General features: G+C 50.5%; 1 protein-coding gene across 2 annotated transcripts; it reads right to left on the bottom strand.

The window, feature by feature from the left end:
• FUBP3 (far upstream element binding protein 3) lies at positions 1 to 27800 on the bottom strand. Of its 2 annotated transcripts, XM_044269190.1 has the most exons (18): positions 27617 to 27800; positions 22896 to 23001; positions 18287 to 18320; positions 17710 to 17759; positions 17148 to 17219; positions 16940 to 16997; positions 15865 to 16027; positions 14267 to 14365; positions 12501 to 12602; positions 12054 to 12156; positions 11731 to 11831; positions 11220 to 11358; positions 8074 to 8234; positions 7800 to 7873; positions 7086 to 7162; positions 2040 to 2111; positions 1741 to 1868; positions 1 to 1398 (listed from the first exon to the last, which is right to left on the bottom strand). In XM_044269190.1, the coding sequence occupies exons 1-18, from the start codon at positions 27704 to 27706 to the stop codon at positions 1390 to 1392; spliced, it is 1638 nt and encodes a 545-aa protein (XP_044125125.1). In that variant the 5' UTR covers positions 27707 to 27800; the 3' UTR covers positions 1 to 1389. The 2 variants fall into 2 exon arrangements, with proteins under 2 accessions (XP_044125125.1, XP_044125126.1); XM_044269191.1 differs by lacking the exon at positions 2040 to 2111.

The following is a 27800-nucleotide window of genomic DNA, read 5'->3' as shown; positions in this document are numbered from 1 at the left end:
TTCAAAATCAGATCCCTTTTATTAAATCAGAACGTTTGCATCTTTAGCACAGACCGCGGTTAATACTAGGCTTTATTCTTCTAGGATAAATTTAACAATTACATAAGAAAATATTTAAAACAAAACAAAAAAAATAAAAGAACAAAATCAAAGCGACGTGAACAAACCCTGGAGTTAAAAAATAGTTATTACGATTCTTTTTTAAACTTTTTCCATACTGTTAAAGGTTCCACAGTGTTTTTTGCATTAAAGAACTTGTAACTTTTTTTTTTAAACTTATTTTTCATATTAAAAATAATAGCATTTATTTCTGACTGCACAAAAAAAGTAAAATTCTGTTCTAGCTTGGAAGGTCTGATATACAGAGGCATCTTCAGAAGTGAGAAACATTGCTTTATAAAATGTCCCCCTCCCCCCGCCTCGCCCTGCCAGACGGACTCCAACCACATGGCACCGCGACGTGTTCCGAATCCGTCCGGAAGGACAGGGGGGAGGATGAAGGTTAACAATCATAACTTTAATTTTTTTATTTTTTATATTAACCCTTCAAAACCCTAGGTATTGTACAAAGCCTACAAAAATGACCCTGCTCCCCCTCCCCTTTTACCCCCGACACACAATACTTGTCTCAAGAAATAGATTCAAATATTCGTTTTTTGTTTTTCTAACACAGATCGATACTTCTCTTAAAAATAACAAAAAAATATGCAATAAAATCAAATACAGTCATAATACCAGAAAAATCAGACGTAAAACATTCCGTGAATTTACAGTTTAAGAATATTTAAATACACAATTATAAAATTCATGAGCTGTGTACAGAATTTTATAGCAATAACCTATTCTCGCATTTTTTTTATAAGACCGTCACGCTGTATCCTCCAATAGACAGAATGCGACAAGAAAAAAAAAAAAAAAGTTGAGACAAATATGTTGCAATATCAGCACCAAAAAAAGGGGGGGCAGGGGCTACACAGTGGAGGAATATACAGAATAGATTTTTTTGTAGTTTTATATTCTTTTTTTTTTTTTCTTCTTCAATATATCTGATCGGTTCCAAAAAAGAATGCATTTAACACTTTTTTTTCAAGGGTAAGAAATGTATACAAAAAAAACAAACAAAAAAAAAAACTAATAAAAATCCTCCCAACACATTTATATCTTTAGTATATTATAGAATCCTGATTCTTAGCAAAGTTCAGTATAGATTTAACCCTATATTCACTAGTGTTTTACAAACAGAAAGAGAAAAAAAGTCTTCATCAAAAAACGTCTGCAAATCTAAAAACCGGTTACAAATTAAGGTTCTTCTGTAATGATTCCGAGGGGGTAGGGGTGGAAAAAAACAAAAACAAAAAAAAGATGATGAAAACTGCCCGGATTATTGTTCTACTGCTCCTGGAAGAGAGAAGAAGAGACGAGGAGTGAGAGAAATCCAGAAAATCTACTGTCGTCAATAAATGATATTTTTATAATTTTTTTTTAAATCTAATTAAATTTTTTGTTTTTATAAATTTTTACATTTTCTGAACGTGGAGATCCCTCGATGTCAAAAACTTTGTACTTACAATTAAATTATTTTATTTTTATTTTGCTTTATCTGTATTTTGTGTTTTTGGTCATTTAAAAAAATTCTATTCAAAAATGTAAAACATGGTCAATACATTTTGGCTGGAAATAAAACGGGATGAGTCATTAATTTTCGGGCAGTCACGCCATACACATGGTGGGGGCACTGACCTGGCTGTGGGTTTGCGTCTGTCCCAATGACTGTCCGTAGTATGCCGCCTGCTGTCTGTAATACTCTGCCCACGCCATGGTGTAGTCGGGCTGGGAGCTCGGCTGAGAAGTGGCGCTGGCCGCTTGATCTGAAACAAATGGGAGCGAATAGTACATTTAAAAATGATGATAAAAAGGAAAAAAAAAACAGTCCATATGATCCTCGTCTGGGGCTGATGGGGAGAAGGATCTCATTATGCGCAGCGCTACCGGAGAGACGGCATTCTGCTCAGAGCGCTGACATCACCGACACAACTCACTCTGCTTCTTGTAGTACTCCTCCCACGCCTTGCTGTAATCTGGCTGCGCGTTCTGCTGCTGGCTCTGCTGACCTGACAACCAAACAGAAGGCAGGAATAAGACCCAAACAATTCACGTGAAGCAGCAGAACGCGGTATAATCACACATACTACGGTGTGGGCTACTGTCACACTCGCGTTTTGTGCGGATCAGTCATGGACAGATCCGTTCAGATAATACAACCGTCTGTATTATCTGCAGCTCTCACCCGTGTTCCTGTGCAATGAGCGCGGACGCACGGACGCACGGACGCAGCCCCTGGAAAGTGCTGCCAATCAGGAACTCAACAACTTGAAAGTCCTTTTATTTTTACAAAGTCGCTGAAATAAAGATACCTTTTTCTACTTTGGCAGATGAAGCGGGACTTTATCAAGTTGTTGAATTCATGTGTATTATCTGCAACACAACCAAGACGGATCCGTCATGAACTCCCCTGAAAGTCAATGGGGGGCGGATCCGTTTTCCATTGTGTCAGTGAAAACAGATCCGTCCCCGTTGACTTACATTGTGTGTCAGGATCCGTTTGCCTCTGCATCATCAGGCGGACACCAAAACGCTGCAGGCGGCCTCCAGAGCGGAATGGAGGCGGAACGGAGGCAAACTGAGGCATTCTGAGCGGATCCTTTACATTCACGGTATAATCACACATCCAGGGAGCAGTACACTGTATATAATCACACATCCAGGGAGCAGTACACTGTATATAATCACGCATCCAGGGAGCAGTACACTGTATAATCACGCATCCAGGGAGCAGTACACGGTATAATCACGCATCCAGGGAGCAGTACACGGTATAATCTCGCATCCAGGGAGCAGTACACGGTATAATCACACATCCAGGGAGCAGTACACGGTATAATCACACATCCAGGGAGCAGTACACGGTATAATCACGCATCCAGGGAGCAGTACACGGTATAATCTCGCATCCAGGGAGCAGTACACGGTATAATCACACATCCAGGGAGCAGTACACGGTATAATCACACATCCAGGGAGCAGTACACTGTATAATCTCGCATCCAGGGAGCAGTACACGGTATAATCTCGCATCCAGGGAGCAGTACACGGTACAATCACACATCCAGGGAGCAGCACACGGTACAATCACGCATCCAGGGAGCAGTACACGGTATAATCTCGCATCCAGGGAGCAGTACACTGTATAATCACACATCCAGGGAGCAGTACACTGTATAATCTCGCATCCAGGGAGCAGTACACGGTATAATCTCGCATCCAGGGAGCAGTACACGGTATAATCACACATCCAGGGAGCAGTACACTGTATATAATCACACATCCAGGGAGCAGTACACGGTATAATCACACATCCAGGGAGCCGTACACGGTATAATCACGCATCCAGGGAGCAGTACACGGTATAATCACACATCCAGGGAGCAGTACACGGTATAATCACACATCCAGGGAGCCGTACACGGTATAATCACACATCCAGGGAGCAGTACACGGTATAATCACACATCCAGGGAGCAGTACACGGTATAATCACACATCCAGGGAGCAGTACACTGTATAATCTCGCATCCAGGGAGCAGTACACGGTATAATCTCGCATCCAGGGAGCAGTACACGGTATAATCACACATCCAGGGAGCAGTACACGGTATATAATCACACATCCAGGGAGCAGTACACGGTATAATCACACATCCAGGGAGCCGTACACGGTATAATCACGCATCCAGGGAGCAGTACACGGTATAATCACACATCCAGGGAGCAGTACACGGTATAATCACACATCCAGGGAGCCGTACACGGTATAATCACACATCCAGGGAGCAGTACACGGTATAATCACACATCCAGGGAGCAGTACACGGTATAATCACACATCCAGGGAGCAGTACACGGTATAATCACACATCCAGGGAGCAGTACACGGTATAATCACACATCCAGGGAGCAGTACACAGTATATAATCACGCATCCAGGGAGCAGTACACAGTATATAATCACGCATCCAGGGAGCAGTACACGGTATAATCACACATCCAGGGAGCAGTACACGGTATAATCACACATCCAGGGAGCAGTACACGGTATAATCACACATCCAGGGAGCAGTACACAGTATATAATCACGCATCCAGGGAGCAGTACACAGTATATAATCACGCATCCAGGGAGCAGTACACGGTATAATCACACATCCAGGGAGCAGTACACGGTATAATCACACATACAGGCGAAGTCAACAAACTGTAAGGAATCGGGAAATTAGAAAATTAAATGTCAGCGATGAGGACCAGGACGCCAGCACGGCAGATCTACGTCCGTCATCACAATCGTGCGCGCTCAATGGACACTCCAAACCGCCTACGTCAATGAAAAGTGCCCCCCCCCCCACACATGTAGTGACAACGTCCGTATTGTGCTGGACTCACAGGAAGCGCTCTGCAGGGTGTTTAAGAGCTTTGGGGTGGTACATATGGCGGACATTTGCATTTATACGATTATCAGAATCAAAAGCCACGCCCACTTGCGTTTGGCTCACTTTCTGCCATTTTCAGGGATTTTCTTAAGGGCCCGCGCATCGGAATTTCGGCCGTGCGGTGTTTGCCTCCCATTGTTTTCAGTGGGGGACAGCACTAAAACTGTTTAAAACCGCAACCGCTTTGCTTTTTGGTGCGGAGTCCGGATGGACAGCGCTGGAAGCTGCCAGGGGTGTCTGTTTTCAGTTTAGCGCCATTCAATGGGCACTAAGCAGCGAGTGGGTCAGCGGCATTCAACGTGAACAGCAGCGCTCTGCAGTGGAGTACATGGCGGATTTTGACAGTGTCAGTATCCGCCGTGGGACTGTACCCCAAAGGGCATCTCTCTTCTGGAAATGCCTGGTTAGGGCTAGCTCAGCCGATGTCACGATACCCCACTCAGCGATCCGAGGCTTCATTCTTCAGAAAAAGAACTTAATTCAGATGCAAATTTGCCGTTAAGTGCACAGAGGGCGGGCCCAAGCCACTCTGTGCACCTTGCTCCTGCCTCTCCTCCCCGTTTGCCCATCTGTGATGCAAACAGTTCACGCTTCATTGGCACAGTGCTCACGTCTGCTCAGCCATTTTAGCAATGGGGGAAGGGGGGGTCTCAGCATGAAAACCTAAGACTAGTGTTGAGCGAACTTGTGTTTTAAGTTCGGCGTCCAAGGTTCGGGTTATCGAAGAATCCCGTTATGGATTCCAAATTCCGTTATGGTCCGTGGTAGCGGAATCCATAATGGGATTCTTCGATAACCCGAACCTTGGACGCCGAACTTAAACCACAAGTTCGCTCAACACTACTTAAGACGAGTCAGAAGTGGAATGATGGGGATCCTTCACGGTGATCCCTAGTTTCGGTTAGGGACCACTTTAATCATCGAACTGCCTGACCAGCAGATACAACCAGTGGACCTCAGTTGGCTCTATGTCCATGGCCCAGTCACAAAAAAATACAAAAAACAAAAAACAAAAAAAATAACAGATGGACAATCTTAAAGGGATGGATAAAAGAAAAAAAAAAACGGAAAGAAGTTACAAAGAAAAATGTCCGAATCTGCAATTCTGCGGGAGAGGTGCAGAGGTCCAGGCGTGGGTTAACAGTTGACCGTTGCCACAAGTCAGGCCAATGTCCCTTTCTCAATGACTCAGGGTCACATGAAGTGCCCACCTGCCAATTCACACAATAGGGGGCTCAATCAATGGCCTTTCTTTGGGAAGTCATTGAGGGACACGCCAATTAATGGACTGCAGGCCGGCATGTTTAACCTCATTGGAGGCTTTATGTGTGCGCTGAAGGGGATTGTAAGGGGCAATAAAACTCTCAATGTTTAGATCACTGATGAGGATGGGGGGGGTTGCTCGCTCAATTTGTTCTCCAGTTGGGAGATGAATGGTTACAGACGCTCGCTGCTTGCATACAATACCATCAGCCGAACAAAAGGGGCGGCAATAGGACTCATTTTCAAATGCCGTAGTGGGAGAGGATTACACCAGCGAAATCGAGCACATCTCCCAGCGTGCTCCCTATATCCCAACCTGCGGGAAGCCTCCGGCCGGATCAATATCTCATACGCCGCTCGCGCAATATCAAAGCGATCTCAGGCTGGCGACAGCCATCTTGTAGGTTTTGATAACTACTTCGCCTACTGCTTTACTTAACATTAGCTTCACGCCTCGGTGATTCTAGCACTCAGAGGAAAACGGTCGCTTGTATATGTGTAGGCGCAAAATAGTGCCCCCTCCCCGCAATTAAAGGGTCTATCTGATCACATGATCCCTACTAGGATCCCCCCCAAAATACAGGGGAAATCAGCAGCAAGTGTGTAACACCCCTGCAGTGCCCCCCACAGGAGAAATGACGCATGACGTGGCTCATACTAAAACCTGTGTGCGGTTTATACAACACATGGAAACGGTCCAAATCAACTTAGTATGGGGGGGGGGGGCCTTCCACCTATATTCTGCAGGGACGGAGGGGCGTCAGTCTGTGTGGGCTTTCATTTAATATGGTATAATGAGTGGGGGACAGAGGGATGCAGATGTGAACCTGGGCTCAAGAAATGCAGCAGCACCTAACGCGACGACTCTACACAGGAGCCATGGCGTAGGAGGAAGGAAAGAGGGGGCGTGCATGATCACTTCACCTTGGAAACTATGAATAGAGAGAACAGGATAATAGACAAGTGCGGCAATGTTCGGCCATTAATGTATTAGTCTGGGATACTTCTCCACGGCTCAGAGCCATTATCAGCCGCAAATCCTCTCCAGCAAGGAGAATTAATACAGAGCTGCAACAATGCGGATGAGGAACGTGATGCCCTGTGGATGGGCACACCGTACTATCAGGAGCTCTCAGACAGGTGGAGTGTGGAACTACAAGTAGCAGCAGGCGGAGGAGCCGTGAGCTCTACAGATAACAGGGTCATACATGGTTACAATATGAGCACTGAACGGGGGCAAGTGCCACATAAAAACGAACATCGAAATCTGGAACCCACCTGGAAGCTGCTGGGCCTGCTGCTGCCATGCTTGGTAAGTGCTACCCCAACCCTGTGTTACGAACGCCTGAGGACCACTGCAGAGCAGAGAGGAGATGCAGCAATTAATGAACAAGAATGGTATAGCAAGTGCATAAATAACAATTCCCCATCATACCCATGAGAACCAGATGGGCTGAACCTACCCCAGACAGGGCAACTGCACAGAGGTGATTGCTATGTACGAGGAAAGGCCAGACACACACACAGTTCAATGTGAGAACTTCGCAGCGCGTGCCAGGGAGAGGTCTCGTTCTGGCCTCAGTTCCTCTGACAGGATCTGTGTGACCCAGAGTCCTGGACTCTATTAGATTACACTGACAGCGTTCTATCAGAGTAATTCGGCAGATTTCAGGACTCTAAGGCATTATAATGCTGTGTGATGCAGTCAGGAGCGGTCAGAACGGGACCTCTCACTGACACGCTGTGAGTTTATCACGTTGGACTCGCTCGTGTTTGTCTGGTCTATGGCAATAAACTTGGTTGCAGAAGTGCATACCTAGCATTGCCCTCATACTTCTCACAGCCCAGCACTGGTGAGCAGCAACGCCATTCCGGCAGTCTGTATCCTGCACGTGGAGCTGCGGTGAAATTGTCCTGCTGACATCTAGGTCTGGGGTCATAGGCGAACTCGCCCAGGCAGCAGATCAGAAGAAAGATGGGCAAGTCACTTACTTTTGATGAGGTGTCGCGTGCGCCTGGTTGAAAGGACTCTGACCAAAGCTGCTCGGTGCTCCAATGGCAGATCCCTGAAAGAGGAAAGGGTAGAGAACGGTTAAGACGCAGGGGATAAAGTGTCAGCGAGCAGTCAAGGCCACCAAACAGATTCACTCCTGCAGAGCAGCTTGCAGCGGCAGGGATAACGGAGGCCATGAATCCCCTGGAGACCTGACTCCGCAGGTGACATGTATCCACCAGATGTCAGGACCAAATATTCCTAAGAACTTACCCCAACTTTCTCATCGATGAGATGCCGGGCCAGCTCGATCTGCTGCGGGAGGCCCCGGATGGTGAATATTCGTACCCCAGGGTCCGTGTTGGGGGGCGGATTTCTCTGAAGCTCCACGTGGGCTCCTGATTGCTGGTTTATGCTTTTGATATTTTCACCCCCTGCAAAGAGAAAAATAAAATAATAAATAAAAATCACCATTTCCTGCAATGCCCATCATCCTCCACACAAATGAAATAGACTCGAAAAACTGCTTAAATCCCCCTTAAAAAAGCTGCCCCTTACCATGGCGGCTGTGCGCTTGCAGACGTTCTAGATAATGGCATTACCTAATTAGCCACAGATTAATAGGCATAGTCTAATTATGCCAGTAGTGACATCTAATACAAGCATATTGTCCCCGAGACGTGGCGCACTCACGTACATAACAGATTGCTAGGACGGAGCATATGGAAGCGAGGCGTCTGCAAACATGTCAACGGGCTGTGGATAATTGATTAAAGTGTATCCTCTGCATCAAAGGGACAACACTCAGCAGCGAGGGACAGCAGGGGGCGCACCGTAGGTGAGCCCTCATTACTTAGCTATTCATTACCATCACGCCCCCCCATCCAGTACACCCTGGTCTTGTATTCATGGCCATCCTACGCAGTACACAGGCACAAAAAAAGGACTGGACACATGATGGTCTGCGGGCGATGCAAGAGGGAGAACTGGACAAGCCGATGGAGTACGGACTATCACTACCAGAGTCACAGTCCTGGCTAATTGGCTGCACTGATGACAGACCACACAGCCACGGACCCCCTGCGTCTTCACCCCTAACCTCCGATTTGTCACCAGGCTCTAGGTGCCTCAGGCTGAAGGGAAGTTTAAGAAGATGAAAGGGGGCTGATGAAACGATGCAAACGATCTGAAATCTAAGAGAAGCTGCAGCAAAGATCTGAGGATTTCGGATCGGTGGAGACCCCTCTCTATACAACCTGTGGGGGGCGCCGCTTCCCAATCACTTAGTGACAGGCGGCCACTATAGCCGATGCAGGACAGATCTCCACGGTCGCCCTGCTGCTTCCGTCAGATAGAAGGCGGCGGTCATTTATATGCTCCATCGAAGGTGGACTGTGCCCCCCCACGACAGCGGCAACACTAAAATACTGATTCACGAATGTCAAGATCTCTGCTTGCCATCAATGACCAGGAACGTTCTTATTTACATTTCTATGCACCACTGAGGGTTTGTTACAATGGTTTCTAAATTTGAACAATCCTTTGTGGAGAGTGTTCGGTCTCTGGACATCACTGCTCGATGACTGCAAGCAGAGATTTTAACACTGGTGAGAAATTAAAACAAATAGCTGCAGAACTTGGATAAAGATTTTATACAATGTACGATTTAATATCTCTGCATTCTGGAAGCAGGAGAAGCAACAAAGTGCAGTGACAACCACCCCCACCGTCTCATCGCCCTGTGACATGATGTATACCGTCTAGTGGTCATGCACGGCGGAGCTCGGTGCTCAGATATTACCGGCTATTTAGATAGAAGGAACTTTTGTGCTCTTTTCTATACCCGTTCACTTCCCAGATGATTGCTCCATGTAAATGGCCTCATTTAGTGCTGGCTCCTGACAAGATCCCAGGGCAGCCAGTGGAGCTGTAGCCTAATTTGTTCCCTGTTAGTCTGAGAGAATGTCAATGCCGCGGTCCCTCCCCTTCTTTTCTATTAACTGGGACAGCAATGGTATAAAGAGGATGGTGGGGGGGAGATCAGGGGCCCCCCAGCGGGTGGCAAATTGTAAAGCAATTAATCAAGGCGGTTAAAAGGCAGAGTGGACAGGCTCGGGCTGTGAGCCTCTGACTTTCACTGACACGCTGTTTATCATGGAAATGTGAATGGGCCCCGGAGCAAGGTGGGGGGTGGAGAGACGGTCTGTGCCCACATCTCAAGGCAGGAGCTTCCACCCCAAAGATCCTGACACTGCTAAAAACTTCACATAAAGCAGGAGGCGCAGGGGGAGAAACTGCAACCTACCAGAATTTTGCAACCGTGAAGAGCTACGGAGTAATAGAAGGTGCACAACTGACGCATGATTGGCAATTATCTGGTACGTTCGATATCGAAAGCAATGGCAGCATGTGGCCACGTGAGCAAAGACCACTGGGAGTGGCCCCCAGGACCACGTGGGCGGTCAAGGGGTTCATGGAATGGATCACTTTCTCTTGTGAAGGAAGCCATTTTGTTAACTCAGCAATAGGCAATACCTCAAATTGCATCCAGCGCTAGTTGCCATATACCAAAGTAAGTGGGCCTGGCACGTAATTCCCAAAATTTGGCTGGTGTAATGCCAACCACCCCCCCTCCCGTACGTGCAGGGCAAAAAGGAAAAAAAGTGCAGCGCTGTTAAAGTCCATTAGAGCGCCCCGCCGTAGTAGAAAAGTGCGCTATATGAACGCTCGGCACAACACATTAACAGCGCGCGGCTCGTCTGAACCTGATAAGCGAGCGATATTTTCCAGCAGGGGGAGAGGGCAGGCTGGGTAAAGCAAATTGGTTCTAAATATACTTAAGTGCCCAGGCTGCTAATCGTTATGTGATTATAATCTAATTACACAGCCACGCTTCGCCAGGCAAAGGCAGCAAAAGAGATTTATGGACGCTGGGAGCTTACAAAACTCCGGAGCAGCACACAAAACACAACAGAGCCGACGCCAACATGCAGCAACAGGACGGAAGACTAGGAAAAAGCCAAAGTCTTCCGAGAAAATGCCTTCTGGTCATCGCTTTGTTATATCCGTTTCTGGGAGAGAAGGGTGACAACTAATGTGGACCCCGACAGATGCCTCAGGGTTTGTCAGGCACCCGAATGCAAACCTGCCTAGTTGTGTGAGCCGGCCAATATCAGGTCAGTCGTCCATGTGGCAGCCGCAGGAGGGGGGGGGGGGGGGGGGGGGGGTAGCGTGCCACGTGGAAGAACTGCATTAGTTACCTGCAAGCACATGCTTCAATTGTACTTGCTGAGCTGCAGGAGAATATCCCCTTACATTGGTGACGTGAGGTGTCAGCCAAGGTGAAAACACAGACCAAACAACCCGATGGGAGTGAAAGGTGGAGAACAAATGTCTATTGGCTGCTGAGGCCGCAGTACCTTTGCCTATGACGAGTCCGCATTTGTCTGCCGGCACGGTGTATGTGATCTCTTGCATCCCTCCCGTGCAATAGTTCCATTCGCTTCGAGTGCGCCCTTTTCCTCGTGTCATGGCAAGACTCCCAAACCCGTCCCGTTCCTGCACAAAGATGGGAGAAATTGCATATCAGCTGATGTGTAATAACAGTAAAGGTTATATAAGTCATAGTGAGATAAACACTGGAGGTCCGCGTGTGACCTACGATCTCCCCAACTCCTGGAGGGTTTCAATGTCTGGCCCTTTAAGGAGGGGCTCCCCAGTGCCAACATGACCGATTCCAATGTCTGGCCCTTTAAGGAGGGGCTCCCCAGTGCCAACATGACCGATTCCAATGTCTGGCCCTTTAAGGAGGGGCTCCCCAGTGCCAACATGACCGATTCCAATGTCTGGAGAAATGGAAAACTGTGTGAAGGACAGCAGCTGCCCCTCTGCACACAGGTCAGCCCGCTCGCGTTATGCCTGCCATCTCACCTGTGCCGTCAGGATCAGATCATTGATGATGTGCGCCGCGTGCTGACACCGGTCAGGGAGGCCCATTACTTGCGCCACTCGCTCGGGGCTGATTCCGTCGTCTGCAGGAGGGATACACAACGAAAGCAAAGCATTTAGCCCGCAGCGGTCGTGCAGCGATGCTTCACGCAGTCGCATCCAAAAATCAGCAGAAAACATGAACCTCATAAAATGACGACCTGTGAGAAACTACAGAGGTTCTGAGAAGCCGCATTTAACCCCTTCTATAAAAAAAAATATATATATATATTTTTTTTAAACCCATTCACGAGGATCACACAAACCTGGTTTGAATTGAATCCTTACACCGGCGTCGTTCTGAATCTTTTTGATCATCTCGCCATTTCTACCAATCACAATTCCTACCGCGAACCTTGGTACGGAGACCTGATCAAAATTGAGAAAGGGGGAGAGAGGACATGATTGAGGCTCGGCGTGAATACATTAGAACAATTTGTGTCTCCCAACTTGCTACAACTCCCAGCGTATTACAGATGAGGGGATGCTGGGAGTAGCAGTATCACAAGAGCTGGGGAGTCACGTGTTTGCGTTTCGCGTCCTGCTCGGACCTAGACAAGGGCACAGTACATCCAGCTGAACACGAGAGTTCTCACCAACCCTCGCACTAATTATGGATGAGTCCGACCGCACAGAGAAGTCAGGAATGCGAACAAAAAGCAAAATGAGGGGGGGGGGGGGGGGAGGAGACATCATTCACTGGTGGTGTGTACCTCTACACTGCCCCCCATCCTGGAGCTCAAGTCACTGCGCACCCCCCTGAAGTCAGCCACGTCCTTTTCTCGGATGATTTCTAGGACCAGATCTCTTGCTTGCTGCAATACAAAAAGGAGAGAATAAAGTGAAAGTTCACACCTGCCCAGTCTGTTACAGTGTGAGGGGCCGCCCTGATGTGTAATGTACCTGACCTGCGCCAGGGCCACCAACACTACAGAGACCTGCCATCACACACACAAGTCCCACTGGAGGGATTCTGGAAGCTGAGATGTGGGCTGCTGTAGGCAGGATTCAACTGTTCGCCCCATTAAGATGAAGTTTAGTGAGCTGTTTGCAGGGACCTGAGCACAACAAGTTGCCATTTTATTAGACAAGGACAGAAGGTCTCTGGGGACCAGAGTCAAGCCCCCCCGCCCCAGCAGCTCTACAGGGAGAAAACCATTCTCCACATCTCAGCTTCCTGGGCCTCAGAGTGCGTCAAGGGCAGGCGTGAAAATTATGCAAAAAAGTAGGTGCAAATGACAGTATTTTTCGGACTATAAGAGGCACTTTTCTCCAATAGTGACAGGAAATGGCAGTGCGTCTCATAGCCTGAATGCTAATGACCTCTTCCATTATGGAAGCGGTTGTTAGTATGCAGGAGGCACAGGGAGCAGTGAGGGAAGCGCTGCGCTGGCTCTACTCATCAGGTCCCTGGTCGTCTTCCAGGCCCCGCTCTGTGTCCTAACTACGTACAGCGTAAGGATGTAGTGCACCTAGACACGCACTACGACCTGATGCTGTGCACCGTCAGGTCACAGTGCAGTGCAGGCCGGCCAGGGAACAAGGAGTCCTGGATCTGCAGAGTGGAAGCACCGGCGGAGCAAGCGAGGTAATTTCTTTAAATGTCTGATCTGAGTTCTGATGGAGGTTGGGGCATTTGATTAGGGTCTTTTTTTCCTTATCTAAATCCTAAGTGCGTCCCTTGCATCTAAAAAAATACGGTAAGCCAACCAATATGTGGTATGGAATAGGAACACAGGAGGGGGGGGGGGGGGGTTGTCAATATTATGACCCCATACGCCTGAAACTGGAGCAAAAGGTGTCAAACTCCAGACTTATGACGTTTTGAATTCCACTGCTCTTAAATTTAGGTGCAAGTGGCATTTCTATGGAGTCTTCGACACTGAAAACGGAGAGTAAGGGGCGGGGCCAGTTTACGGCTCGTCTTTGATAAGCGAGCCCCAGTGTCCGCCTATCTGCCACAGAATTTTTAGCGTTGCCTTTGCTTTTTTCCATTTTGGCTGGGGTGGTGGTGCTTTAAGGCCCAGGACTAGATTGTTAGCACACGTGGCGGCTTCCAATCTACTGTTTATTTTTCCTACACGGGATCTCCCCTCCCCCGACATGTACTTTGTGCATAAACAAACTCTTATTTTTAGCTATTAAGTATGTGTGTGTGGGTTGGGGGCGGCACGCTGAGAAAAGACGGCAGCTGTGGGGCACGCGTTCCTCTAGCAACCTCTGCCCATTCCACTCGCAGTAATCTTCATAGAGCGCTCACATATTCAGTAGCGCTCTACAAGCATTTAGTCCTCTGCTGCTGGACTCTGCACTCAACTCCATTCCCGAGGGACGGCAGTGCTTGGCGGTTTCCACTGCGGCCTCCGCTCTTCACAGCCCGCTCTACCCAGAGCCTGAACAAAGTGCTTTTACCCCAGATTGTGGGGGGGGGGGGGGGGGGGAAATAGTCTAGCGGTCAGCAAACCCTTTTCCTCTGTACCTGCACTTTATATGGGTCTCCAGTGATCCGGAGGGGCTTGTCAGCGCCGGTTGGTAATGGGCCGTCTTGAATCATAATCATTTTAACGCCGGTTCTCTCCTGTGGAAACAGATTAAAGGTTATTTTTAAAAAATGTTGTCGGAAATGACTTATTCCTACATCCGGAAGCAGAAGAGCGTCTCCTGTTACTGAGGTATTATAGGTGTCACACGGGTGCGCGGGGCATAGAGGCCACGTTATCAATCTCTACTGTCACACACAGGTCATTTCCCACTGTCCTGCTACTCTGCTGCATACGTGTCAGACTACACTGTAGTTTTAGCATTAGAGTCATGCACCAGGAGGCTCGGGATGAACTATATAATATTAGAACATGTCCGCTTTCAGCGCCATTCTTCTGCATGGATGTGCTTGGTATATGATTACCAAGACTCCTAACTAAAGAAACTAATAACGAAGACATCCTGGGCCTTGGAGGCACTGGCCCGGCATTCTACATCACTGTTTTCATGGACACATTCTTAAGGCGTTTAATACTGATGGCCTATGCTCAGGATAGTTCATCTGTATGTGATCGGTGAGGCTACGACGCCTGGCACCCCTGCCAATCAGCTCTTTGAAGAGGCTGCAGAGGCCTCCTCGCAGCTCCGTCCATTGAACAGCGGCTGTGCTCGCTATCGCATGCTTGAGTTGCACCTAGGCCAGATGAGAGATGAATGCAATGCCTAGGAAGAGGCCGCATTCTCTGCATGCAGCTGATCGGTGGGGGTGCTGGGAGTCTGACCCCCCACCGATCAGATAATGTTGACCTATCCTGAGATACACCCTCAAGACAACCCCAAGGTTGTCAAAGGGGCTTCCAGGATTAGAAAAACGTGGCTGTTTAGATCCAGCAACTGCGCCTCCACCGTCCATGGGTTGTGTCTGGTATAGCAGCTCTGCCACTGGACAGGTGTGGCGCCGTTTCTAGGGGAAAGCAGCCCTGTTCTTCTAAATCTGGACACCCCCTTTAAACTCTGCATTTCCTCCTCCGCATTCTATGCTGACCTTGTGACAGCAGCGACACGGCAGCCATCGTGCTCTTAATCATCCTGCCGCACAACGCACTTCAGGCGGTGACATTTGCCGTACCCGTCACCTGAGCGCATGACTGACTAGCAAAGCTCATTTTCCAGATCGCTCATTACGTAACTGCAACCGGTGATTAACGTCACTCAGAGCTCAGCCCGACTTTCAAACCCAAGAGTGTAAAACCCTTTTTTTTTATATTTTTTATTATTGACTTTTCATTTTTCTAACAAAACAGAAGAAAAACCAAAGTAGGATTTAAGAATTAAGAAAATGAATTTATTATTGTTGTATTATTTTTTTTAAGGTGCCGAAGTTATTAAGTGCTAATTAGCGGCGCTCCTGCGAATGAACGTCCTGCAGAGTCCGCACCACACTGAGCATAATTACACACTTATACCTGCTGCAGCGCAAAACTATTAGCAAAATGGTGTAGATGGAAAAATAAAACTGTAGTGGGGGAGAGGAGGATGATGAAGGTAGGCCTAAGTAAAGAGCAGATTAACCCTTGCAGTGCCAAGTACCCTTACCTGAAGCTGTTTGATGGTCTCCCCGCCTTTGCCGATGACCAAACCGACTTTGGAAGCTGGGATGAGAATTTCCTGCACGGTGCTGTTCCCATCCATGTCGTTATGGAAACCGGGCCCGTTCCGGCAGCGCTCCACGATCTGACTCAGGAGACGCTTCGCCTGCCTGTAGGGACGCAGAGATAACGGACGTTAGGCTTTGACCACTCTATTAGCGGGACTTTTACCCCGTGTCAATAACCCCAACTTTCAGCTCTCTTGAAGGAACGGTTCTAGACAGATGTTCAGACTTATCCCCTATGCACAGGAGAGGGCGTAAGTGTGTAATCGGTGAGGGTGCAACCACTGGGACCCCGGTGGTCAGGAGGACATGGGTCGTATGTTCTACTGTATTACCACTCCATCCATTCGCTATAGCCCAGGACAGAGGTTGCCATGCCTGGCAGTCCCATAGATATAAATGGAGCAGTGACCAGATTCATAAAGTGTGTGTGGGGGAGATCAGATCCCCACCAAACGCTTATCCCTTTCTTTTGGATAAGGGATAAGTTTAAACCTTGGGCTCATTTAAATCAGTCATCTAGTGAGCGATCAGGGGTTAATAAGCGGCTGCTGCCCCAACGATTCCACCGCACAGTGACGGGTATATCTTCAAAAAAAGAAAGACACACAAAGCCGAACCTCCAGCGCTTGCTGTGTAATATGCAGTTGCCAATAACACTTATTCCAGTTCAGCAGTCACAGCAGCCCGGCATGAATGAGGGGGCTATTGTAACGCCCTGAAAACTCGGAGACTTGCTGGGGTGCAGTGAAACCAGTTATCTGTACGGAGTCTGGGAATGGCTGGTCGGCTATTGCCAAAAGCCGGTGATGGGGGTGCAAGGAGAAGAAAAAAAGCATGCACTCAGCATCACCTCCGCCTGCTGTGATACCTTTACCGACTTTTGTGTTCACTCGCCAAGCGGAAAAAAGTGCAGCAATTGTGGAAAGGAGAATGTAAGGAACGAGGAGGGGGAAATGGAGCTGAATTATACTTAGCAACGCCGTGACACAAAGGGAAATGGCTGCAGGGGCTTACTCTATGCTCTCCGGCGCTCCGGTCAGGACGCAGGGTCTCTCGGGCATTCCACCACTGTCTGAAATATAGAAGAGAAAAAAGAAACGACCCTGTAAATCTGAACGTTACCGGCAAACGCTGGGCGGCATAGGTTTTATCCACGCTGAAATGACGCCTGATGTCAGTACATTGCGGATTCGCCGCACTCCCTGCTCTAGAGCCCACTCACCTGGAGCGATCTGAATCTTGCATCCGGATTCTGTCTGGATTCTTGAAATCTGTTCCCCTCCTCGTCCGATAACTGGAGAAGAGAACAAATGGATGAAGTCATCATCGGCAAACGCCACCATCCTGCCGCTGATTACAGGCACTTAGCCATTTCCCCATTGAAGGTGTATTCCAGTTATAGACACTGGGACCCCCTATGCCATGGAGCCCCCCTGAAATGGATGGGGCCGCCGGTCAGAAAGTTGCGCTGCAGCTCCTTTCATTTCTATGGGAGAGACATCTCCAGTGTACCCCCAGAAATGAATGGAGCAGTGGCACATCCATTTCAGGGACCCCCACGGGCTACTGACCAGATAGTTATCCCGAATGCTGGGGATAACTTTCAATAACCGGAATACTCTTAAATAAAACATAGAAACTCCGCTCAGACAATTCGAACATCTAGCTGTATCTTGGAAAGCTGGGTGATTAACAATACAGCAGGCGTTATAGCGGTCACCCAGCTTTCCCGGGCCCCTGCAGGGCAGATCTGGCTACCACATAGCAGGACGCTGAGGACTTACTGAATCCCACCATCTTGTCAGGCACTTTGAATTCTTCTGTCATCACAGTCCTGGCAAAATAAAGGCACAAATTAGATCCAGTGCAAGTAACACGTTAGCTGGGGTGTGACCGGGATATTCCGGGGTAACTAACCCCCTCCCCAAATACTATCACTAGATCCTTACAGGAAGTGCGGACAGACCTCCTGTGACCCTTCACCTGTGCACAGCGCCCCCTATGGAGGGAGAGAACTGGGGCCATGTTGGATGTTCCTGTGTTGTGGGGGTTAGTTCTGTCATATATCTGCCCCCCCTTCCGAGGTATGGGCGACCACACCCCGGGCCCTCCTAGTGTGACCCTAATGTCACTTCTGACATCATGGAGCTCGGCCTCTCGGCCTGCGGGACCCTGGTCACAATATAATCATAAATCAAAAACTTTATCGACCCTCCCGATTTCTCCAAATGCTCACATTATCTTTATGGACGCCCCCCACCCTGGAGTCTCCATCTAGCTGCCGCTCGCACAGTACAGATGGCGGATCAATACACAATTAGTTTCCGATCAATAAATAATAAAACGGAGCCCAGGGCTTACCTTTGATGTACCAGGGCCCCTAGCTGGTTACCAACTGTGGGAGAGAAGAAACATCATGAGTATTACTTCACCATAAGCAGCCGTACAATGGTGCCCCGTCCGCGGGAGGGGCGGACGTTTAGGTTCAGTGTCTGGACACATTATGTAATGGGGGGGGGGGGGACCAGTCTATAAATCGTGCGAACCAGCTGGACGACAGCTATGACATTGATCGCAAGCTTTCATGCAAGAGGAGGGGGGTGAGGATGAGGACGACATTCTGCTAGACCCCCCATAACCAGAGGAAAATGTAAAAATCTTTAAATCCTCCCTACTGGCCGCCAAATTAAAGATGATGTAAAGAGCGGCAGATTGGTGTCCACATTAAGGCGGCCGATCGATACGCGACAAGCGCGGATCAGGCTCCCTGGACAGGAACATGTCCGCCGGGAGCCCCGAGGCCAGGCCCTGAGGGCTTCCCCATGTGCGGTGCTGGCGCTTAGTGCGCCCTCATCTGTTACAACAAGAAACAGCGGCAGGCTTTAGATTTCCAGAAAAGAGAATTTCTTCATGTGCCATTCTCAATATCCCTGCTTGCTGTCACAAATAGAAGCACCTATTTACATCTGTGACCTTTCTGCTGCTCTCACAGCTGAGGGTTTGCTACAATAGATGGAGCGCAGACCATCTGTGAGCTGAACAAGTCTGTGACACAAAACCTACCTCCTACAATGTATCAGCCTGGAAAACCAGACTGTAACAAATCCTCAGCTGTGAGACGTAAAGCTAAATTGTACTCCTTCACTGGCGGCAAGCAGAGATCTTGGAAATGGTGAAGAATTGAAAGAGTCTATTAGAAAGCTGCAGAATGGTTTTGGAGACACAAAGCGGCGGACAGCGCACCCGCCAGGGGCAGAGTCCTGAACACTGGGGTGCCATGCACAGGAGTCCGATGTGCCAGGTGCATTACGAGGTGCCAGCCACTATGAGCCAATGTCGATCCATTATAATAACCCTGGCGGCCTTCCCACTCCATTCAAGCGTGCCAAGAGCAGCAAAAAAACTAAATTGGCATGCGGCTTTCCATAAATTCCCCCCATTGTTTACATCCCCGACCGATCGTCTGATCGACTCACCAACAAGTCGGTCAAGTGATCTCGGTGAGACAATCAGTGAGGGCCACGCTCTCGCTGGAGACCCTGACACAATATAATGATCTCTAGCCACTGGATCTGTCAGATCAACCTTCAGACCAGTTACCCGCAGGCCATGGCGCCCTGGTAATAGGGGCAAATGCAGGAAATGATCCTAGGGCGTCACATGTCGCTCCATCACACACTCGCATTAACCTCTCAGGGTGGTAGAGATCCCCTTTAAAGGGGTTGGTCCACCCCACACTGCGGTGGTATATCGCTAGGATATGCCACCCAAGTCTGATAGGTGCGGGTCCTGCCTCAGAGAGCCGGGTGCTCAAAGTGAACGAGGGCTCCCTGCGCAGCGTGCTCTCCATTCACTTCTATGGGAGTTCTGAGAACAGCTGAGCCGGCGTTCCGCTTTTTTCAAGCGCTCCCTCAGAAGTGAATGGAGGGTGGGTGCGGTTGCATGGTGCGCCCTCGTTCCCCTTTGGGGGCCCCATCCTGGAGACAAATCGGATACTGGTGGCATATCCTAGCGATATCCCACCACAGTGCAGGGTGGATCAACCCCTTTAGGGGCTTCAGTCATTCCCTTCTGTCAAGTTATTAAAAATGCCACTGGGCCATTTCATCCGCCGGCGGCCATATTGTTTGTCACTACTTGGACTTACTCCCTAAAGACCACTCACTATATATCGGAGATGTCGCTCAGTCCAGCAGATGAGCTCAGGTTGTGGGGCGTCCGGTGCGCACTGCTCGGCCACATTCACATCCCACAACTGCCACGCAGGACACAAGTGGGGAGTGGTCTGTGCCTTTCTAGCTACAGGAAGGAATCCTGGGTGAAGCATGCAAAGTTACTGCAAAAATACAAATTTACGGGGTGCCGAAGAGGGGACCGAACGCTATCAGACGCCACGCCGCCTGGTCTGTCACACAGAGAACGCACAAGACACCTTATTTATTAGTGCGGAGGACACCACCAACGTATATTATACTGACCGGGCGCGACCGCTGCCAGGACGCTCTCTTAGGCTCTGCTGCAGAGTCCTGTCTGACCGGTTGCTAGGGAGACTGCCATAATGTGCTATTGTCCCTAGCAACCAGTTTACCCCAGGTCAGAGTAATGGCAGGTGGCAGCCATTAATCAGATAAATATAAGTGTAGTCCCCCTTTAATATGGAGCAGGACATACACAAGGTGACAGTGGGCTGCGCCCCCCAGACTCCAGCAGGATCAGCCTTCTAATGTGTATGGGGGTCCACCGACTTTCCTCCCAATGGTGAGGTAAGCAGCGTCTGTGCCTGGCTCCTGCCTGTCTGAAGTATGGAGGAACGGCGTCTACTGCCAAATTTTTGCAAAATGCCGGTCACTGACCAGGAGGTAAAGGCCTCCCGGGGACATCGCTTCTCCTGACATAACCTGGATTCCCCATGACTACAACTCTGGAGCCTTTTCTTGCTACAATTCTGTGGTCCTCTGTTATCCCTCCTAGAAATGTATGAATAAACCGACAACTGGGCGTTACCATTCTCTTTTTAACCACGTGGAGGCGCCGACAAGCATCCAATCAGATTCCATCTTTCCAACCCCCAAGCTGGTCAAAGAGGTAGCAATCATTAAGGACTGGCCCCCAATACTTGGCAGTCACCTGCGCCATTCAGGGGACTGGAAAAGCCAGGCGTTACCCCGTGCAGTGGCGGCTGCGCCACGTAGTATCCAGAATGACCGTCCACCTCGCCGGGGCCTCCCCTGCTCCTGACAAGTGTGGTTATTTATACTGTGGGGCACAGCAGCTGTTCGCCCGACTCCTGCACCCGCCGCCCTCGTCTGTGTAAAGCACAGCTCCAGGAGATCAGATGACGCCCAGCTGACGGTAACAAGCGGCATGGAACCCTCCGAACTACAACTTCCAGGAATCAAGAGCGGGCTACCAGCAGCCGGGGGGAGGGGGGTCAATGCGAGCCTCCTGAGCTGCACTGATGCCTGCGGAGATTTATGCGGCTGCCAGGCGCGGTTCTATTAGTCAGAGAAAACGTGTGACCGCTGACTGCTCATTGTGAGAGCACAGCAAACAGCACCCTGTACCTCAGCCCCCATGATCCCGGTGACTGCAGGCAGCTGTGGTCACCTCTGAACATCCCATGTCTACAGATGCCCCTCCTGGGCGCCAATACGTAAATGTCAGATTCAGCACTGGTTTTACACTATTATAATGGTTTAAAGTGCCAAAGTGGGTGGAGCTTGAGGAGAGAGGCGTGGCCCAGCAAAACAGAATAACTGTTATTATACTTCAAAACTTTGCCTGGTCCCAGTACATGGGAGGACGAAGCCGGAGAGTTCAGGCATGGATCAGCAGAGCCTCACTATTTTAAAGCTGCTTGCTGTCACTAAATGGAACCATTCTTGCATCCATCCAGAAACCTGCTGTAGGTGTCCCGCAATACAGAGAAACCTCCGGCACTCCAGCAGTTGAGAAACTACAATTCCTCCAGTGAAGAGTATTCGGTCAGGGCAGGTCATGATTCTCTGATAGCAAGCAGAGATTGTACCCAATAGCAGCCTGGACATCTGGGACATTTCTGCTTTACAAGTATGAGGTTCCCTTCTGCTCAGAGCGCCACACGTGCAGTGAACGCAGCACAATGGGTATCTTTAAGCACCGTTACTCCTCTCAGTGACCACCCCCTATCATATCTACCCTCTAGCAGTGGGGTCACTGGAAGTCTGCCATATGTGCTCTACAAACTATAAGGGCTTATCCTGTGGGGTCCTATGAAGGGGCCCCCTTAGGTCGGCTATCAGTGAGGGGACTCTGGTATCACATCAGGACATGCGGCAGAGCAGGAGACGGCAGCCTACGCCCTGCGCAGCAGCACGCAGCATGTCACAGGCGGGGTATCATCTCCAGCCCCTGCAGGGAGGAGCAAAGATGGCTGGTTAGCAATAGCCTCACATCTACAAGCTGCAGTGACAACTATTATACAGCAGAATGCAGACTGGTGGTTGTCACCCGGGGAATTCTTGGGATTCTTTTTATTCAGCGGGACGGACACAGTCTGGCTGATGTTTTATTACTCTAAACCTGCGAAAGGGGCCAGCGCCGCCACGGCCCGAGCAAGACACGCCAGCGCCGCCACATCTCACACAAAAGATGCCAGCGCTTCCACTTCTGATGCAAGAGCTGCCATTGATGCTTATCCAACAGACGCCAGTAGTGCTGCCAGCACCTCCACAGCTCGTGCAAGAGATGCCAGCGCCGCAACAGCCTGCGTAAGCGACACCAGTGCCGCAACAACCCAAGCAAGAAACGCCAGCACTGCCAGAGCCCGAGCAAGACATGCCAGTGCTGCCATTCCTTATGCAAGAGCCGCCATTGATGTCACACCTTGTTCAAAAGACGTCAGCAACATGACATCTCACTTTTACTACAGTATGAACATGGACTAATGACTGACATGTTCCAAAAACGAAAGAGGAGAAATGGGCGCTACCTCCGTCATCGAGCTGTCTTTTCTGGATGCCATATCCATACAATGAAGGGTCCACGAGTGGTCCGGAATTATTCAAGTGTGGGATTCCATCAATTTTAGCAGCGATCTAAAAAAGAAATAAAAATAAATAAAAAAAATACATAAACACAAAGAATTATGACAGGCCTCAGAAAATGGGGCCAGCAGCAAAGGGTTAAGACCCCCAGGGCGACTACTGGAAGTTGTATGCATTGGCACCTTTTGATACCATCAGTGGGGCACACAGATCAGAGGGGTCCGGGGGGCTGCACTCCTGTACAGAGGTTACAGTATGACAGCAGCGGGTGACGGCGTTCAAGAGACACAGCGGCGGCTGAAAGCCAATGTGACACCAGGGGATAGAAGCCGCTCTCAGACTTAATCTTGTTGTGTGACCTTGGAGTGAGCATCACATCCCCCTCCCGACAACCTGCCTACAAACCAACCACACCTGATCCAAATAAGGGAGTAAAAATCACCAAAATGGGAGGGGTGGAAGAAAAATAAAGGGGGGGCGGAGGGGGGAGCAGCGCTCAGGATTAGACCAAGCAAAAGAGCTAACAAGACAAAAAAATTCAGCCATAAATTACGTAGTGCCGCCGAATAGTCAGGGAATTCTATGACAAGCAACTGCCTGATCTGTTACCGGAGCTGGGGGGTATTCGTGATCACTCCCAGCATGCCTTGCACGCACCTGTATTCTGCTGGGTTAATATCACCAGTACTCTTTACATTGAGTAAACTGCTCACAAGGCAATTCCTAGACAGCAGCAGTGCAGTAACGCACTGATCTCCGAGGGCACGCTGGGAGTTGTACTTGAGGGACACGGCGCCAAGGGGTAAGGACACGATGACTGCTTTTTGTTAGATTCTTCTATCAGGCAGCTGCTAGGAGCGACGACGCACGCGCTAGACGTTGGCAGCGAGCGCAGAACGTGCCGCAGACCTGAAAAGAGACTGTCTGGGATTCAAGGCTGAACATTAGAGCTGCCTTTGTGCCTGGCGCTCCGTCTGCTGCAGGGCAGGATAATGGGAGCGTGACCGCATGTCACCTGCACGTTACACTGGAGCAGAATATGGACTGCGGAATTGTTCTGTAATTCATCTCGATGACGAAAACGCAAAAATCCCACGAGAGGGGCGACCTCTACACAGAAAAACCATAATAGCGCTGCGGAGGCGCAGTCACCCCGATCCCCTCCTTTTGGGATAGCAGCACCGGCCTATCAGCAGCTAGGGTAGCACCTGCTGAAGGGGTTAGCATCAGGCCCGCAGTGACCAGTCTGTGTTTGATTACTCATGTCTTCAGCTGTCTGAGTGGCGGGCAGGAGTTTTGCATCTGCCCCTGAGCCTCCTTCAACACGCCGGACCCCACTGTGCACCGATTCCTCAACTCGCCAATGGGAAGATAGAGTGTAGTGCAGACCGCCATAGACTACAACTGAGGGGCTGACTGGAGCCAGACCTAAGGGGCTCAGACCGCAAATAGAGAAGGGGGCACAACACTATCAGGGCTGGAGGGTCTTCAGACCCTGTACTCCCTCCATACCGGTGGCAGACGTCCAATCAACACCACTACACAGACCCTTCACTAGAGCAGGAGCCACCCCCAATATGGCGGCTTTATCCCACCATTTTAGCTAAAGTAACATCCAGTGTCAACCAAGCAGAAGGGAAGAGATCAAAAGGAGCGACAAAGACCCAAAACACTCGGGGGCGAGGACCATGTGACCCCCCCACAAAACAAACACCCAGGGGTGAGGACCATGTGACCCCCCCAAAACAAACACCCAGGGGTGAGGACCATGTGACCCCCCCCCCCCCCCAAACAAACACCCAGGGGTGAGGACCATGTGACCCCCCCCCCCCCACAAAAACAAACACCCAGGGGTGAGGACCATGTGACTCCCCCCCCAAAACAAACACCCAGGGGTGAGGACCATGTGACCCCCCCCAAAACAAACACCCAGGTGTGAGGACCATGTGACCCCCCCCCAAAACAAACACCCAGGGGTGAGGACCATGTGACCCCCCCCCCCAAAACAAACACCCAGGGGTGAGGACCATGTGACCCCCCCCCAAAACAAACACCCAGGGGTGAGGACCATGTGACCCCCCCCCCCCAAAACAAACACCCAGGGTCGGGGACCATGTGACCCCCCCCCCCCCAAAACAAACACCCAGGGTCGGGGACCATGTGACCACCCAAACACCCAAGGGCGGGGACCATGTGAACCCCCCCAAACACCCAGGGGCGGGGACCATGTGACCCCCCCCCCCCAAACACCCAGGGGCCGGGACCATGTGACCCCCCCCAAACAAACACCCAGGGTCGGGGACCATGTGACCACCCAAACACCCAAGGGCGGGGACCATGTGAACCCCCCCCCCCCCAAAAACACCCAAGGGCGGGGACCATGTGAACCCCCCCCCCCCCCCCCCCAAACACCCAGGGGTGGGGACCATGTGACCCCCCCCCAAACACCCAGGGGCCGGGACCATGTGACCCCCCCCAAACAAACACCCAGGGTCGGGGACCATGTGACCACCCAAACACCCAAGGGCGGGGACCATGTGAACCCCCCCCCCCCAAACACCCAAGGGCGGGGACCATGTGAACCCCCCCCAAACACCCAGGGGCCGGGACCATGTGACCCCCCCAAACAAACACCCAGGGTCGGGGACCATGTGACCACCCAAACACCCAAGGGCGGGGACCATGTGAACCCCCCCCCCCCAAACACCCAGGGGTGGGGACCATGTGATCCCCCCCCAAACACCCAGGGGCCGGGACCATGTGACCCCCCCCCCCAAACAAACACCCAGGGTCGGGGACCATGTGACCACCCAAACACCCAAGGGCGGGGACCATGTGAACCCATGGGACCATGTGAACCCCCCCAAACACTCAGGGGCAGGGACCAGCAGGAAGACCCAACTGCAACTAAGTTTTAGAAAGCAGCAGCTGACATTGTAACCACCTCTCCGACCTCGGGAATAACATGGCCGCCTGCGGTCTGATAGCAGAAGGAACAGGGGAGGGAAGACTCCAGAGAATTAGGAAATTGCAATTTTATGGATTTCCCCTGAACTATTCAGCGCGGTGTGAAGCTATGCTCTAAGCCAGTGAACTACAACTCCCAGCTGGCTGCAGTTGTGCAACATCTGGAGACCACTACTCAAATAAAATTATCTAACAAGAATTCTGACAGGGGAAGGGGGCACAAACTTTCACAACTTCCCTGGTTGCCCCCATCTTATTAAAAAAAAAAATGCGCGCCCCGAAAATAAAAAATCCCAGGATATCTAAGCCCTTGGGCCGCCCTCCTCTGCCAAACTGATAGAAGCCAGGTCGCTTCACCAGCAGGAGCATCTGTTTCTGGGAAAGCTGGGTGATACCCCATAGCTGATGGTGTGAAAGGCCCAAGTCTGGTAATGGGGGAGGCGGTGATCCTACGTGTGAGAGACACCCAGCTTTCCCATAGGCAGATGGTATATTTACTGGAGATCTGTTTCCCTTATTCTGATTGGTCACCGCCAACGACCAACCCCGCGCTGTGTCCCCACCGCCTGTTATACGGGACCTAGGAACCGAAGAAAGCAGAAGCAGATAAAGGTGGAAGACAGCGACATTGAAAGTAAAACTTTATTAGTAACACATGTAGCGACAGAGTGACAACCAGAGTTAGAGAGGAACCGGTTAACAGGGAGGGTTAGGTATGGGCATGCTGGGTGTTGTAGTTTCATCCCAAGAGGAAAGGCAAGGGTTGAAGGCGACTGGGCGATGCACGGATTCCACATAGCGGGGGAGGGAGGAGTTAGTCTAGATTGCAGAGTGTGCTGGGACTTGTAGTTCGTCAGCAGATGCAAGGGTAAGAACTGATCAGGGCCTGTTCACACAGAAGAACATGCAGCAACTTCACAGCAAACTCTGCGCATTATACGTAGATATCATCACCCCATACGTTGCAAATCCGCAGTGCAGGATCGGCAATACGCTGCGGGGCCACAATGCATCTGCTGGAGGGAACATGCTGGGAGTTGTAGTTTACCCCGCGGAGATCTTGCATCCTCGTGTCGACAGTGCTGAAGGGTTAGAGTGCCAGCTCTGCAGACAAGGTATTAGAGAGGGAACCACAAGTCCCAGCATGCTGTGGTCAGAGGGGGATATAGATGCCCCCCGCATAAGTCGTTGGGCTGCAGCGGAGATCACGTAGCAAGAACATGGGAGAGTGTCAGCTCTGTGGACAAATCAGTGGAGGCATGCTGGGGGTTGTAGTTCCCCAAGTGTTAAACAAGCTGGGACTTATTATTCAGGATGGTGTGGAACTACAGACACCAGCAAGCATCAGTCTGGGTACACGATGGGGGTCGTAGTAACATCTGCTGAAGCCGCAGACTCGGAAATCATTCCCAGAAAGTTATGTATAAGTCCCCAGGAGGTAAAAGCAGAGGACCGGTGCATTGTGGGAGGTGAGTGTCAGCTCTGCGGGCCAGGCACTGGTGACAGGTGGGGGATGGGCTGCAGGGCTGGGCCCAGGCCTCCCGCTCACTGCAGCGCCGGGGTACACGTTATGATCCCACAGACGACTACTCGCCCCCCCGCTGGCCCCCTGCCCGTCCTAAGAGCCGAGCCCCCGTTCACCCCCTCCCCCCAGGGCTGAGCCGCGGCCTTCTCCCCACCCGTCCTCGGCCGGCCTCACCTGCCGGACCCGGTGGTGCAGCGCGTCCGCCAACGCCTCGGGCTTGATCCCCACGGCAGCCGCGCTCTGTCCCTGCGCCAGCTCGGCCATGGTACCGGCCACCACAGGAGGAGGCCGTCGCCGCTACACCGACCTCACTCACTGCGCCCGGGGACCCGGAAACGGAAATCGACAGCGCGAACTA

This window comes from Bufo gargarizans, chromosome 9 (assembly GCF_014858855.1).
Source record: "Bufo gargarizans isolate SCDJY-AF-19 chromosome 9, ASM1485885v1, whole genome shotgun sequence".
Lineage (NCBI taxonomy): Eukaryota > Metazoa > Chordata > Amphibia > Anura > Bufonidae > Bufo > Bufo gargarizans.
This window is presented reverse-complemented; position numbering and strand designations above follow the sequence as displayed.